The 18,653-nt window shown below is 41.0% G+C and overlaps 1 protein-coding gene across 6 annotated transcripts in view; it reads right to left on the bottom strand.

Annotated features, from left to right (window-relative positions):
• Positions 1-18,653, bottom strand: part of clcn2a (chloride channel, voltage-sensitive 2a) — a 75,510-nt gene that overhangs the window by 21,811 nt on the left and 35,046 nt on the right. For all 6 annotated transcript variants that reach the window (XM_058418531.1, XM_058418525.1, XM_058418529.1 and 3 more), the window contains 4 exons: positions 6,297-6,422; positions 5,844-5,928; positions 5,640-5,741; positions 5,406-5,490 (listed from right to left, as the gene is read on the bottom strand). In XM_058418531.1, coding sequence (XP_058274514.1) covers positions 5,406-5,490; positions 5,640-5,741; positions 5,844-5,928; positions 6,297-6,422 — 398 coding nt within the window. The remainder of the gene's footprint in view (positions 1-5,405; positions 5,491-5,639; positions 5,742-5,843; positions 5,929-6,296; positions 6,423-18,653) is intronic.

The following is an 18,653-nucleotide window of genomic DNA, read 5'->3' as shown; positions in this document are numbered from 1 at the left end:
ACATCATCACACACACACCACATCATCACACACACACACCACATCATCACACACACACACCACATCATCACACACACACCACATCATCACACACACACCACATCATCACACACACACACCACATCATCACACACACACACCACATCATCACACACACACCACATCATCACACACACACCACATCATCACACACACACACCACATCATCACACACACACCACATCATCACACACACACCACATCATCACACACACACCACATCATCACACACACACCACATCATCACACACACACACCACATCATCACACACACACCACATCATCACACACACACCACATCATCACACACACACACCACATCATCACACACACACCACATCATCACACACACACCACATCATCACACACACACCACATCATCACACACACACCACATCATCACACACACACCACATCATCACACACACACACCACATCATCACACACACACCACATCATCACACACACACCACATCATCACACACACACCACATCATCACACACACACACCACATCATCACACACACACCACATCATCACACACACACCACATCATCACACACACACACCACATCATCACACACACACCACATCATCACACACACACCACATCATCACACACACACCACATCATCACACACACACCACATCATCACACACACACCACATCATCACACACACACCACATCATCACACACACCACATCATCACACACACACCACATCATCACACACACACCACATCATCACACACACACACCACATCATCACACACACACCACATCATCACACACACACACCACATCATCACACACACACCACATCATCACACACACACCACATCATCACACACACACCACATCACACACACACCACATCATCACACACACACCACATCATCACACACACACCACATCATCACACACACCACATCATCACACACACACCACATCATCACACACACACCACATCATCACACACACACCACATCATCACACACACACCACATCATCACACACACACACCACATCATCACACACACACCACATCATCACACACACACCACATCATCACACACACACCACATCATCACACACACACACCACATCATCACACACACACCACATCATCACACACACACCACATCATCACACACACACACCACATCATCACACACACACCACATCATCACACACACACCACATCATCACACACACACCACATCATCACACACACACCACATCATCACACACACACCACATCATCACACACACACACCACATCATCACACACACACCACATCATCACACACACACACCACATCATCACACACACACCACATCATCACACACACACCACATCATCACACACACACACCACATCATCACACACACACCACATCACACACACACACACCACATCATCACACACACACCACATCACACACACACACCACATCATCACACACACACCACATCATCACACACACACCACATCATCACACACACACCACATCATCACACACACACCACATCATCACACACACACACCACATCATCACACACACACCACATCATCACACACACACCACATCATCACACACACACCACATCATCACACACACACCACATCATCACACACACACACCACATCATCACACACACACCACATCATCACACACACACCACATCATCACACACACACCACATCATCACACACACACACCACATCATCACACACACACCACATCATCACACACACACCACATCATCACACACACACCACATCATCACACACACACCACATCATCACACACACACACCACATCACACACACACACACCACATCATCACACACACACCACATCATCACACACACACCACATCATCACACACACACCACATCATCACACACACACCACATCATCACACACACACCACATCATCACACACACACACCACATCATCACACACACACCACATCATCACACACACACCACATCATCACACACACACCACATCATCACACACACACCACATCATCACACACACACCACATCATCACACACACACCACATCATCACACACACACCACATCACACACACACACCACATCATCACACACACACCACATCATCACACACACACCACATCATCACACACACACCACATCATCACACACACACACCACATCATCACACACACACCACATCATCACACACACACCACATCATCACACACACACCACATCATCACACACACACCACATCATCACACACACACCACATCATCACACACACACCACATCATCACACACACACCACATCATCACACACACACCACATCATCACACACACACCACATCATCACACACACACCACATCATCACACACACCACATCATCACACACACACCACATCATCACACACACACACCACATCATCACACACACACCACATCATCACACACACACCACATCATCACACACACACCACATCATCACACACACACCACATCATCACACACACCACATCATCACACACACACCACATCATCACACACACACCACATCATCACACACACACCACATCATCACACACACACCACATCATCACACACACACCACATCATCACACACACACCACATCATACACACACACCACATCATCACACACCACATCATCACACACACCACATCATCACACACACACCACATCATCACACACACACCACATCATCACACACACACACACCACATCATCACACACACACCACATCATCACACACACACCACATCATCACACACACACCACATCATCACACACACACCACATCATCACACACACACACCACATCATCACACACACACCACATCATCACACACACACCACATCATCACACACACACCACATCATCACACACACACCACATCATCACACACACACCACATCATCACACACACACCACATCATCACACACACAACACATCATCACACACACACCACATCATCACACACACCACATCATCACACACACACCACATCATCACACACACACCACATCATCACACACACACACACCACATCATCACACACACACCACATCATCACACACACACCACATCATCACACACACACCACATCATCACACACACACCACATCATCACACACACACCACATCATCACACACACACACCACATCATCACACACACACACACCACATCATCACACACACACCACATCATCACACACACACCACATCATCACACACACACACCACATCATCACACACACCACATCATCACACACACACCACATCATCACACACACACCACATCATCACACACACACACCACATCATCACACACACACCACATCATCACACACACCACATCATCACACACACACACACCACATCATCACACACACACCACATCATCACACACACACACCACATCATCACACACACACCACATCATCACACACACACACCACATCATCACACACACACCACATCATCACACACACACCACATCATCACACACACACCACATCATCACACACACACCACATCATCACACACACACCACATCATCACACACACACACCACATCATCACACACACACCACATCATCACACACACACACCACATCATCACACACACACCACATCATCACACACACACCACATCATCACACACACACCACATCATCACACACACACACCACATCATCACACACACACCACATCATCACACACACACCACATCATCACACACACACACCACATCATCACACACACACCACATCATCACACACACACCACATCATCACACACACACACACCACATCATCACACACACACCACATCATCACACACACACCACATCATCACACACACACCACATCATCACACACACACCACATCATCACACACACACCACATCATCACACACACACCACATCATCACACACACACCACATCATCACACACACACCACATCATCACACACACACCACATCATCACACACACACACACCACATCATCACACACACACCACATCATCACACACACACCACATCATCACACACACACACACCACATCATCACACACACCACATCATCACACACACACCACATCATCACACACACACACACCACATCATCACACACACCACATCATCACACACACACCACATCATCACACACACACACCACATCATCACACACACACACCACATCATCACACACACACACCACATCATCACACACACCACATCATCACACACACCACATCATCACACACACACCACATCATCACACACACACCACATCATCACACACACCACATCACACACACACCACATCATCACACACACACACCACATCATCACACACACACCACATCATCACACACACACCACATCATCACACACACAGCTTTACACCAGAAATTACCCCTTCACCCCGAGCAGCACTGAGCCCTGGGGCAGAAACGAGGGGTATCTTACAGTAAGGTTACAGTCATGCAGTAAATAACAAAAAACCTGTTTAATATCGTCACTTTTCTACAGTCAGCATTTCAACATGAGATTATTTATTATATTATAATTATTATTATTCATAAAAAAGGAAATTAAATTAAACTTTATCTCACTTTCGTTTAGCAGAATTTAGCAGCTAATCTTCAGACATTTCTCACTGTTTTAATTCAGTAGCATTTATTAGCTAATCCTCAGCTAACTGCAGAATTATTCATGTTATTAATGTTAGTAATTCTTTAGCATTTATTAGCTTTATATTGTTTTTATTTATATTTATTAATGTAATAATTTGAGCAGCTGCATTATTACCTAAGTCACTCACTGTAGTGTTGATTTATTTCCTCGTATTTAGCGGTGGTGTTTGTTTATTAGCTGTAGAAGTTTTAACATTTAATAGCTAAATGTTAGCATTTTGTTTATTGAAAGTGAAATAGAAGTAGAATTCTAATCCAGCAACTTTTTTTAATTTTTGAATGTTATTATTCAGTTATAAATGTTCTAAAACATAAGTCAGGATTTTTTTTTATTAATAATATAATTTGGTTAATGTGTATAGTTTCAGCTTATTAACGAGGAAGCTTTAGAATTTAGCGTAGGTGCAGGGTTCAACATTTCTAAATCATTTTTTTAAGTTTTAGGATCTCGTAAATGTGGTTTATGTCTTGCTGAATAAATTAAACTATATATATATTTGTAATAAAAAATGAAATAGTAAATAAATGGAATAGTTTTGAATAAAGCAGGACAGATGATCTTAGACAGCAGCATGTATAAAATGTGAGTAAACACGTTTAAGTGACAGAGACGAGAGAGATTCCGACCTGTCCGGCCATGAACTGTCCAAATCCTGGAGGAAAAGTCAGAGTGGATATGAGAAGAGTGACCACTGCAGGATAAACCAACCGCCTGCAGGAGAGACATATAGTAGAATATTAATGTTCATCATCACTAACGAGTGTCTAACGAGGTACAGCATGACCAGCAGAGAGAGAACTTCATGGCGACTCTGCTGTGTGTTTATGCTCTACGTGTTACATTTACGTAAGAAGACGAACTTTTTCAGCAGAAACTTGTTGATGGTTTTCTGTTTCCTCATCGACTCAACGATCAGCCGGTTCAGGTAAACGTACAGCGCTCCTCCGAATCCACTTGCGATGCTGAGGAGCGAGGACAAAAGAAACCTTTAGAGAAGTCTGATTACACGACATCGTTAAAGCTGAGCAGTGAGGAACATTCCCGGTGTTGGTGTGAGGTGATACCCGAGCACCGCGAAGGCCGGGAGCTCCTGCAGATCGAATGGAAAATCCAGACGAAATCGCGTTTTAAACAAAGCCGTGATCGTCTCTGTGGAAGAGGAAGATTTTCCAGATTAGATCAGATCAGATTAGGGTTTGTTTTTACATCAGATACGATTTCACACACAGAGCTGAGTTCTGGACTCTGATTGATGGATCAGGTGTTGATTAATTCTCTCTAACAGCAGCTCTGACTGTTAATGCCCTCGCTCTGATACCTTATACCGTTTCCATAGCAACAGATCATTCACTCCTCAGAAGTCTGAAGTAAAGAGAAATGTGTGTGTGTGTGTGTAAGGAGTCTCCAGTGTCAGCACTGTGTATCAGTCAGAGGTGAAACTGGAACATGACTGTTTCTAGCTGCTGTAGCGTAAGTGTAAAGAATGGATTAAACTCAAACCACTTCTCCTGTCTCACCTTCATCCTTGTTCCACACAGCCAGCACTCTGAAGATGAAGGCGCTGAACGTCGCTGCAAAAAATCCTCTCCAGTAATTTCTCACCGCGAAGAACGTAGACGTCACTTCAATACTAAACAGGACCCCTGTTCAAAATATCAGACAGAGACATGATACACACGGAACATTATCTCACCGTGTTCAGGATAAACTCCGACAGCACGTCCTCCTGATCTTTAACTCTTTACCCAGAGGACAAAAAAATCTCATTTCCTCCTGTGTTTGTTGTGTCCATGTTGATGATTGAGTGTCTTAGTCATGTTCCACTCCACAGTGGAGGTTAATATGAAGCTCAAATGAAAGTAGACCCTCACTGGGGGTTATACACTGGTCAGCCATAACACTGTGAACAGTGACCAGTGAAGTGAACAAGACTGAGTATCTCCTCATCATGGCCCCTGTTAGTGGGTGGGATATATTAGGCAGCAAGTCAACATTTTGTCCTCAAAGTTGATGTTAGAAGCAGGAAAAATGGACAAGTGTAAGGATTTGAGCGAGTTTGACCAAAAGGGCCAAATTGTGATGGCTAGACCACTGGATCAGAGCATCTCCAAAACTGCAGCTCCACTCCTTTAACTTGCAGGAATTAAAGGATCTGCTGCTAATTGATGCCAGATCCCACAGCACACCTTCAGGGATCTAGTGGAGTCCATGCCTCGAGAGCAACACAATATCAGGCAGGTGGTCATAATGTTATGCCTGATCTGTGTATATATTTATAGAAAAGTTCCATATAAAACATAAACAGTTATTTTTTTCCACACAGGTGTTTGTGTCTTTAAAGTAAATGTTGATATCAAACCCATTTCTGCTCTCTGAGATACTCCAAGTGTTTATTCATCAAAAAAGCAGCTCAAATTAAACCAGTAAGATTCTGTGTCCAAGAGAAGAAAAAACACACTGAAAGTCCTGACTCACGTTATATCAGTCTCACAGTGTACTGGTATATTAGAGCAGTGTACTGGTATATTAGAGCAGTGTACTGGTATATTAGAGCAGTGTACTGGTATATTAGTGCAGTGTACTGGTATATTAGAGCGGTGTACTGGTATATTAGAGCGGTGTACTGGTATATTAGAGCGGTGTACTGGTATATTAGAGCAGTGTACTGGTATATTAGAGCGGTGTACTGGTATATTAGTGCAGTGTACTGGTATATTAGAGCAGTGTACTGGTATATTAGAGCAGTGTACTGGTATATTAGTGCAGTGTACTGGTATATTAGAGCAGTGTACTGGTATATTAGAGCAGTGTACTGGTATATTAGAGCAGTGTACTGGTATATTAGTGCAGTGTACTGGTATATTAGAGCGGTGTACTGGTATATTAGTGCAGTGTACTGGTATATTAGAGCAGTGTACTGGTATATTAGTGCAGTGTACTGGTATATTAGAGCGGTGTACTGGTATATTAGTGCGGTGTACTGGTATATTAGAGCGGTGTACTGGTATATTAGAGCAGTGTACTGGTATATTAGTGCAGTGTACTGGTATATTAGAGCAGTGTACTGGTATATTAGAGCAGTGTACTGGTATATTAGAGCAGTGTACTGGTATATTAGAGCAGTGTACTGGTATATTAGAGCAGTGTACTGGTATATTAGTGCAGTGTACTGGTATATTAGAGCAGTGTACTGGTATATTAGAGCAGTGTACTGGTATATTAGTGCAGTGTACTGGTATATTAGTGCAGTGTACTGGTATATTAGTGCAGTGTACTGGTATATTAGAGCGGTGTACTGGTATATTAGAGCAGTGTACTGGTATATTAGAGCAGTGTACTGGTATATTAGAGCGGTGTACTGGTATATTAGAGCAGTGTACTGGTATATTAGAGCAGTGTACTGGTATATTAGAGCGGTGTACTGGTATATTAGTGCAGTGTACTGGTATATTAGTGCAGTGTACTGGTATATTAGTGCAGTGTACTGGTATATTAGTGCAGTGTACTGGTATATTAGTGCAGTGTACTGGTATATTAGTGCAGTGTACTGGTATATTAGAGCGGTGTACTGGTATATTAGAGCGGTGTACTGGTATATTAGAGCGGTGTACTGGTATATTAGAGCAGTGTACTGGTATATTAGAGCGGTGTACTGGTATATTAGTGCAGTGTACTGGTATATTAGTGCAGTGTACTGGTATATTAGTGCAGTGTACTGGTATATTAGAGCAGTGTACTGGTATATTAGTGCAGTGTACTGGTATATTAGAGCAGTGTACTGGTATATTAGAGCGGTGTACTGGTATATTAGTGCAGTGTACTGGTATATTAGTGCAGTGTACTGGTATATTAGTGCAGTGTACTGGTATATTAGTGCAGTGTACTGGTATATTAGTGCAGTGTACTGGTATATTAGAGCAGTGTACTGGTATATTAGAGCGGTGTACTGGTATATTAGTGCAGTGTACTGGTATATTAGTGCAGTGTACTGGTATATTAGTGCAGTGTACTGGTATATTAGAGCAGTGTACTGGTATATTAGAGCGGTGTACTGGTATATTAGTGCAGTGTACTGGTATATTAGTGCAGTGTACTGGTATATTAGTGCAGTGTACTGGTATATTAGTGCAGTGTACTGGTATATTAGTGCAGTGTACTGGTATATTAGTGCAGTGTACTGGTATATTAGAGCGGTGTACTGGTATATTAGAGCGGTGTACTGGTATATTAGAGCGGTGTACTGGTATATTAGAGCAGTGTACTGGTATATTAGAGCGGTGTACTGGTATATTAGTGCAGTGTACTGGTATATTAGAGCAGTGTACTGGTATATTAGAGCAGTGTACTGGTATATTAGTGCAGTGTACTGGTATATTAGAGCAGTGTACTGGTATATTAGAGCAGTGTACTGGTATATTAGAGCAGTGTACTGGTATATTAGTGCAGTGTACTGGTATATTAGAGAGGTGTACTGGTATATTAGTGCAGTGTACTGGTATATTAGAGCAGTGTACTGGTATATTAGTGCAGTGTACTGGTATATTAGAGCGGTGTACTGGTATATTAGTGCGGTGTACTGGTATATTAGAGCAGTGTACTGGTATATTAGAGCAGTGTACTGGTATATTAGTGCAGTGTACTGGTATATTAGAGCAGTGTACTGGTATATTAGAGCAGTGTACTGGTATATTAGAGCAGTGTACTGGTATATTAGAGCAGTGTACTGGTATATTAGAGCAGTGTACTGGTATATTAGTGCAGTGTACTGGTATATTAGAGCAGTGTACTGGTATATTAGAGCAGTGTACTGGTATATTAGAGCGGTGTACTGGTATATTAGAGCAGTGTACTGGTATATTAGAGCAGTGTACTGGTATATTAGAGCAGTGTACTGGTATATTAGAGCAGTGTACTGGTATATTAGTGCAGTGTACTGGTATATTAGAGCAGTGTACTGGTATATTAGAGCAGTGTACTGGTATATTAGTGCAGTGTACTGGTATATTAGAGCGGTGTACTGGTATATTAGAGCAGTGTACTGGTATATTAGTGCAGTGTACTGGTATATTAGTGCAGTGTACTGGTATATTAGTGCGGTGTACTGGTATATTAGAGCGGTGTACTGGTATATTAGTGCAGTGTACTGGTATATTAGAGCAGTGTACTGGTATATTAGAGCAGTGTACTGGTATATTAGAGCAGTGTACTGGTATATTAGAGCGGTGTACTGGTATATTAGTGCAGTGTACTGGTATATTAGAGCAGTGTACTGGTATATTAGAGCAGTGTACTGGTATATTAGAGCAGTGTACTGGTATATTAGAGCAGTGTACTGGTATATTAGAGCAGTGTACTGGTATATTAGTGCAGTGTACTGGTATATTAGAGCAGTGTACTGGTATATTAGAGCAGTGTACTGGTATATTAGAGCGGTGTACTGGTATATTAGAGCGGTGTACTGGTATATTAGAGCAGTGTACTGGTATATTAGAGCAGTGTACTGGTATATTAGAGCAGTGTACTGGTATATTAGTGCAGTGTACTGGTATATTAGAGCAGTGTACTGGTATATTAGAGCAGTGTACTGGTATATTAGTGCAGTGTACTGGTATATTAGAGCGGTGTACTGGTATATTAGAGCGGTGTACTGGTATATTAGTGCAGTGTACTGGTATATTAGTGCAGTGTACTGGTATATTAGTGCGGTGTACTGGTATATTAGAGCGGTGTACTGGTATATTAGTGCAGTGTACTGGTATATTAGAGCAGTGTACTGGTATATTAGAGCAGTGTACTGGTATATTAGAGCAGTGTACTGGTATATTAGAGCGGTGTACTGGTATATTAGTGCAGTGTACTGGTATATTAGAGCAGTGTACTGGTATATTAGAGCAGTGTACTGGTATATTAGAGCAGTGTACTGGTATATTAGAGCGGTGTACTGGTATATTAGAGCAGTGTACTGGTATATTAGAGCAGTGTACTGGTATATTAGAGCAGTGTACTGGTATATTAGAGCAGTGTACTGGTATATTAGAGCGGTGTACTGGTATATTAGTGCAGTGTACTGGTATATTAGAGCAGTGTACTGGTATATTAGTGCAGTGTACTGGTATATTAGAGCAGTGTACTGGTATATTAGTGCAGTGTACTGGTATATTAGTGCAGTGTACTGGTATATTAGTGCAGTGTACTGGTATATTAGTGCAGTGTACTGGTATATTAGTGCGGTGTACTGGTATATTAGAGCGGTGTACTGGTATATTAGTGCAGTGTACTGGTATATTAGAGCAGTGTACTGGTATATTAGAGCAGTGTACTGGTATATTAGAGCAGTGTACTGGTATATTAGAGCAGTGTACTGGTATATTAGAGCGGTGTACTGGTATATTAGTGCAGTGTACTGGTATATTAGAGCAGTGTACTGGTATATTAGTGCAGTGTACTGGTATATTAGAGCAGTGTACTGGTATATTAGAGCAGTGTACTGGTATATTAGAGCGGTGTACTGGTATATTAGAGCAGTGTACTGGTATATTAGTGCAGTGTACTGGTATATTAGAGCAGTGTACTGGTATATTAGAGCAGTGTACTGGTATATTAGTGCAGTGTACTGGTATATTAGAGCGGTGTACTGGTATATTAGTGCAGTGTACTGGTATATTAGAGCAGTGTACTGGTATATTAGTGCAGTGTACTGGTATATTAGTGCAGTGTACTGGTATATTAGAGCAGTGTACTGGTATATTAGTGCGGTGTACTGGTATATTAGAGCGGTGTACTGGTATATTAGTGCAGTGTACTGGTATATTAGAGCAGTGTACTGGTATATTAGAGCAGTGTACTGGTATATTAGAGCAGTGTACTGGTATATTAGAGCAGTGTACTGGTATATTAGAGCAGTGTACTGGTATATTAGAGCGGTGTACTGGTATATTAGAGCAGTGTACTGGTATATTAGAGCAGTGTACTGGTATATTAGAGCAGTGTACTGGTATATTAGAGCAGTGTACTGGTATATTAGAGCGGTGTACTGGTATATTAGTGCAGTGTACTGGTATATTAGAGCAGTGTACTGGTATATTAGTGCAGTGTACTGGTATATTAGAGCAGTGTACTGGTATATTAGTGCAGTGTACTGGTATATTAGTGCAGTGTACTGGTATATTAGTGCAGTGTACTGGTATATTAGTGCAGTGTACTGGTATATTAGTGCGGTGTACTGGTATATTAGAGCGGTGTACTGGTATATTAGTGCAGTGTACTGGTATATTAGAGCAGTGTACTGGTATATTAGAGCAGTGTACTGGTATATTAGAGCAGTGTACTGGTATATTAGAGCAGTGTACTGGTATATTAGAGCGGTGTACTGGTATATTAGTGCAGTGTACTGGTATATTAGAGCAGTGTACTGGTATATTAGTGCAGTGTACTGGTATATTAGAGCAGTGTACTGGTATATTAGAGCAGTGTACTGGTATATTAGAGCGGTGTACTGGTATATTAGAGCAGTGTACTGGTATATTAGTGCAGTGTACTGGTATATTAGAGCAGTGTACTGGTATATTAGAGCAGTGTACTGGTATATTAGTGCAGTGTACTGGTATATTAGAGCGGTGTACTGGTATATTAGTGCAGTGTACTGGTATATTAGAGCAGTGTACTGGTATATTAGTGCAGTGTACTGGTATATTAGTGCAGTGTACTGGTATATTAGAGCAGTGTACTGGTATATTAGTGCGGTGTACTGGTATATTAGAGCGGTGTACTGGTATATTAGTGCAGTGTACTGGTATATTAGAGCAGTGTACTGGTATATTAGAGCAGTGTACTGGTATATTAGAGCAGTGTACTGGTATATTAGAGCGGTGTACTGGTATATTAGTGCAGTGTACTGGTATATTAGAGCGGTGTACTGGTATATTAGTGCAGTGTACTGGTATATTAGAGCAGTGTACTGGTATATTAGTGCAGTGTACTGGTATATTAGTGCAGTGTACTGGTATATTAGAGCAGTGTACTGGTATATTAGTGCGGTGTACTGGTATATTAGAGCGGTGTACTGGTATATTAGTGCAGTGTACTGGTATATTAGAGCAGTGTACTGGTATATTAGAGCGGTGTACTGGTATATTAGAGCAGTGTACTGGTATATTAGAGCGGTGTACTGGTATATTAGAGCAGTGTACTGGTATATTAGAGCAGTGTACTGGTATATTAGAGCAGTGTACTGGTATATTAGAGCAGTGTACTGGTATATTAGAGCGGTGTACTGGTATATTAGTGCAGTGTACTGGTATATTAGAGCAGTGTACTGGTATATTAGTGCAGTGTACTGGTATATTAGAGCAGTGTACTGGTATATTAGTGCAGTGTACTGGTATATTAGAGCGGTGTACTGGTATATTAGTGCAGTGTACTGGTATATTAGAGCAGTGTACTGGTATATTAGTGCAGTGTACTGGTATATTAGTGCAGTGTACTGGTATATTAGAGCAGTGTACTGGTATATTAGTGCGGTGTACTGGTATATTAGAGCGGTGTACTGGTATATTAGTGCAGTGTACTGGTATATTAGAGCAGTGTACTGGTATATTAGAGCAGTGTACTGGTATATTAGAGCAGTGTACTGGTATATTAGAGCGGTGTACTGGTATATTAGTGCAGTGTACTGGTATATTAGAGCAGTGTACTGGTATATTAGAGCAGTGTACTGGTATATTAGAGCAGTGTACTGGTATATTAGAGCGGTGTACTGGTATATTAGAGCAGTGTACTGGTATATTAGAGCAGTGTACTGGTATATTAGAGCAGTGTACTGGTATATTAGAGCAGTGTACTGGTATATTAGAGCGGTGTACTGGTATATTAGTGCAGTGTACTGGTATATTAGAGCAGTGTACTGGTATATTAGTGCAGTGTACTGGTATATTAGAGCAGTGTACTGGTATATTAGTGCAGTGTACTGGTATATTAGTGCAGTGTACTGGTATATTAGTGCAGTGTACTGGTATATTAGAGCAGTGTACTGGTATATTAGTGCAGTGTACTGGTATATTAGTGCAGTGTACTGGTATATTAGTGCGGTGTACTGGTATATTAGAGCGGTGTACTGGTATATTAGTGCAGTGTACTGGTATATTAGAGCAGTGTACTGGTATATTAGAGCAGTGTACTGGTATATTAGAGCAGTGTACTGGTATATTAGAGCGGTGTACTGGTATATTAGTGCAGTGTACTGGTATATTAGAGCAGTGTACTGGTATATTAGTGCAGTGTACTGGTATATTAGAGCAGTGTACTGGTATATTAGAGCAGTGTACTGGTATATTAGAGCAGTGTACTGGTATATTAGTGCAGTGTACTGGTATATTAGTGCAGTGTACTGGTATATTAGTGCAGTGTACTGGTATATTAGTGCAGTGTACTGGTATATTAGTGCAGTGTACTGGTATATTAGTGCAGTGTACTGGTATATTAGAGCGGTGTACTGGTATATTAGTGCAGTGTACTGGTATATTAGAGCAGTGTACTGGTATATTAGTGCAGTGTACTGGTATATTAGTGCAGTGTACTGGTATATTAGAGCAGTGTACTGGTATATTAGTGCAGTGTACTGGTATATTAGAGCAGTGTACTGGTATATTAGAGCAGTGTACTGGTATATTAGTGCAGTGTACTGGTATATTAGAGCAGTGTACTGGTATATTAGAGCAGTGTACTGGTATATTAGAGCGGTGTACTGGTATATTAGTGCAGTGTACTGGTATATTAGTGCAGTGTACTGGTATATTAGAGCGGTGTACTGGTATATTAGAGCGGTGTACTGGTATATTAGAGCGGTGTACTGGTATATTAGAGCAGTGTACTGGTATATTAGAGCAGTGTACTGGTATATTAGTGCAGTGTACTGGTATATTAGAGCAGTGTACTGGTATATTAGAGCAGTGTACTGGTATATTAGAGCAGTGTACTGGTATATTAGAGCGGTGTACTGGTATATTAGTGCAGTGTACTGGTATATTAGAGCAGTGTACTGGTATATTAGAGCAGTGTACTGGTATATTAGTGCAGTGTACTGGTATATTAGAGCAGTGTACTGGTATATTAGTGCAGTGTACTGGTATATTAGAGCAGTGTACTGGTATATTAGTGCAGTGTACTGGTATATTAGAGCAGTGTACTGGTATATTAGAGCGGTGTACTGGTATATTAGAGCGGTGTACTGGTATATTAGAGCAGTGTACTGGTATATTAGTGCAGTGTACTGGTATATTAGAGCAGTGTACTGGTATATTAGTGCAGTGTACTGGTATATTAGAGCAGTGTACTGGTATATTAGTGCAGTGTACTGGTATATTAGAGCAGTGTACTGGTATATTAGAGCGGTGTACTGGTATATTAGTGCAGTGTACTGGTATATTAGAGCAGTGTACTGGTATATTAGAGCGGTGTACTGGTATATTAGTGCAGTGTACTGGTATATTAGAGCAGTGTACTGGTATATTAGTGCAGTGTACTGGTATATTAGAGCAGTGTACTGGTATATTAGTGCAGTGTACTGGTATATTAGAGCAGTGTACTGGTATATTAGAGCGGTGTACTGGTATATTAGTGCAGTGTACTGGTATATTAGAGCAGTGTACTGGTATATTAGAGCGGTGTACTGGTATATTAGTGCAGTGTACTGGTATATTAGAGCAGTGTACTGGTATATTAGAGCAGTGTACTGGTATATTAGTGCAGTGTACTGGTATATTAGTGCGGTGTACTGGTATATTAGAGCAGTGTACTGGTATATTAGTGCAGTGTACTGGTATATTAGTGCAGTGTACTGGTATATTAGAGCGGTGTACTGGTATATTAGTGCAGTGTACTGGTATATTAGTGCAGTGTACTGGTATATTAGTGCAGTGTACTGGTATATTAGAGCAGTGTACTGGTATATTAGAGCGGTGTACTGGTATATTAGTGCAGTGTACTGGTATATTAGTGCAGTGTACTGGTATATTAGTGCAGTGTACTGGTATATTAGAGCAGTGTACTGGTATATTAGAGCGGTGTACTGGTATATTAGAGCAGTGTACTGGTATATTAGAGCGGTGTACTGGTATATTAGTGCAGTGTACTGGTATATTAGAGCGGTGTACTGGTATATTAGTGCAGTGTACTGGTATATTAGAGCGGTGTACTGGTATATTAGAGCAGTGTACTGGTATATTAGTGCAGTGTACTGGTATATTAGAGCAGTGTACTGGTATATTAGAGCAGTGTACTGGTATATTAGAGCAGTGTACTGGTATATTAGAGCAGTGTACTGGTATATTAGTGCAGTGTACTGGTATATTAGAGCAGTGTACTGGTATATTAGAGCAGTGTACTGGTATATTAGAGCAGTGTACTGGTATATTAGAGCAGTGTACTGGTATATTAGTGCAGTGTACTGGTATATTAGTGCAGTGTACTGGTATATTAGTGCAGTGTACTGGTATATTAGTGCAGTGTACTGGTATATTAGTGCAGTGTACTGGTATATTAGTGCAGTGTACTGGTATATTAGTGCAGTGTACTGGTATATTAGAGCGGTGTACTGGTATATTAGAGCAGTGTACTGGTATATTAGAGCGGTGTACTGGTATATTAGAGCGGTGTACTGGTATATTAGAGCAGTGTACTGGTATATTAGTGCAGTGTACTGGTATATTAGAGCAGTGTACTGGTATATTAGAGCAGTGTACTGGTATATTAGAGCAGTGTACTGGTATATTAGAGCGGTGTACTGGTATATTAGTGCAGTGTACTGGTATATTAGAGCAGTGTACTGGTATATTAGAGCAGTGTACTGGTATATTAGTGCAGTGTACTGGTATATTAGAGCAGTGTACTGGTATATTAGTGCAGTGTACTGGTATATTAGAGCAGTGTACTGGTATATTAGTGCAGTGTACTGGTATATTAGAGCAGTGTACTGGTATATTAGAGCGGTGTACTGGTATATTAGAGCAGTGTACTGGTATATTAGAGCAGTGTACTGGTATATTAGTGCAGTGTACTGGTATATTAGAGCAGTGTACTGGTATATTAGTGCAGTGTACTGGTATATTAGAGCAGTGTACTGGTATATTAGTGCAGTGTACTGGTATATTAGAGCAGTGTACTGGTATATTAGAGCGGTGTACTGGTATATTAGTGCAGTGTACTGGTATATTAGAGCAGTGTACTGGTATATTAGAGCGGTGTACTGGTATATTAGTGCAGTGTACTGGTATATTAGAGCAGTGTACTGGTATATTAGTGCAGTGTACTGGTATATTAGTGCAGTGTACTGGTATATTAGAGCGGTGTACTGGTATATTAGTGCAGTGTACTGGTATATTAGAGCAGTGTACTGGTATATTAGAGCGGTGTACTGGTATATTAGTGCAGTGTACTGGTATATTAGAGCAGTGTACTGGTATATTAGAGCAGTGTACTGGTATATTAGTGCAGTGTACTGGTATATTAGTGCAGTGTACTGGTATATTAGTGCAGTGTACTGGTATATTAGTGCAGTGTACTGGTATATTAGAGCAGTGTACTGGTATATTAGAGCGGTGTACTGGTATATTAGTGCAGTGTACTGGTATATTAGAGCGGTGTACTGGTATATTAGTGCAGTGTACTGGTATATTAGAGCGGTGTACTGGTATATTAGAGCGGTGTACTGGTATATTAGTGCAGTGTACTGGTATATTAGAGCAGTGTACTGGTATATTAGAGCAGTGTACTGGTATATTAGTGCAGTGTACTGGTATATTAGTGCAGTGTACTGGTATATTAGAGCAGTGTACTGGTATATTAGAGCAGTGTACTGGTATATTAGAGCAGTGTACTGGTATATTAGAGCAGTGTACTGGTATATTAGTGCAGTGTACTGGTATATTAGAGCAGTGTACTGGTATATTAGAGCAGTGTACTGGTATATTAGTGCAGTGTACTGGTATATTAGTGTGGTGTACTGGTATATTAGAGCAGTGTACTGGTATATTAGAGCAGTGTACTGGTATATTAGTGCAGTGTACTGGTATATTAGAGCGGTGTACTGGTATATTAGAGCAGTGTACTGGTATATTAGTGCAGTGTACTGGTATATTAGTGCAGTGTACTGGTATATTAGTGCAGTGTACTGGTATATTAGAGCGGTGTACTGGTATATTAGAGCGGTGTACTGGTATATTAGAGCAGTGTACTGGTATATTAGAGCGGTGTACTGGTATATTAGAGCGGTGTACTGGTATATTAGAGCGGTGTACTGGTATATTAGAGCGGTGTACTGGTATATTAGAGCGGTGTACTGGTATATTAGAGCGGTGTACTGGTATATTAGAGCAGTGTACTGGTATATTAGAGCAGTGTACTGGTATATTAGTGCAGTGTACTGGTATATTAGAGCAGTGTACTGGTATATTAGTGCAGTGTACTGGTATATTAGTGCAGTGTACTGGTATATTAGAGCAGTGTACTGGTATATTAGTGCAGTGTACTGGTATATTAGTGCAGTGTACTGGTATATTAGTGCAGTGTACTGGTATATTAGAGCAGTGTACTGGTATATTAGAGCAGTGTACTGGTATATTAGTGCAGTGTACTGGTATATTAGTGCAGTGTACTGGTATATTAGTGCAGTGTACTGGTATATTAGAGCAGTGTACTGGTATATTAGAGCAGTGTACTGGTATATTAGTGCAGTGTACTGGTATATTAGAGCAGTGTACTGGTATATTAGTGCAGTGTACTGGTATATTAGAGCAGTGTACTGGTATATTAGAGCGGTGTACTGGTATATTAGTGCAGTGTACTGGTATATTAGTGCAGTGTACTGGTATATTAGTGCG

This window comes from Hemibagrus wyckioides, linkage group LG20 (assembly GCF_019097595.1).
Source record: "Hemibagrus wyckioides isolate EC202008001 linkage group LG20, SWU_Hwy_1.0, whole genome shotgun sequence".
In the NCBI taxonomy this organism is placed as follows: domain Eukaryota; kingdom Metazoa; phylum Chordata; class Actinopteri; order Siluriformes; family Bagridae; genus Hemibagrus; species Hemibagrus wyckioides.
The sequence above is the reverse complement of the archived record's forward strand: the minus strand, read 5'-3'. Positions and strand labels throughout refer to the sequence as shown.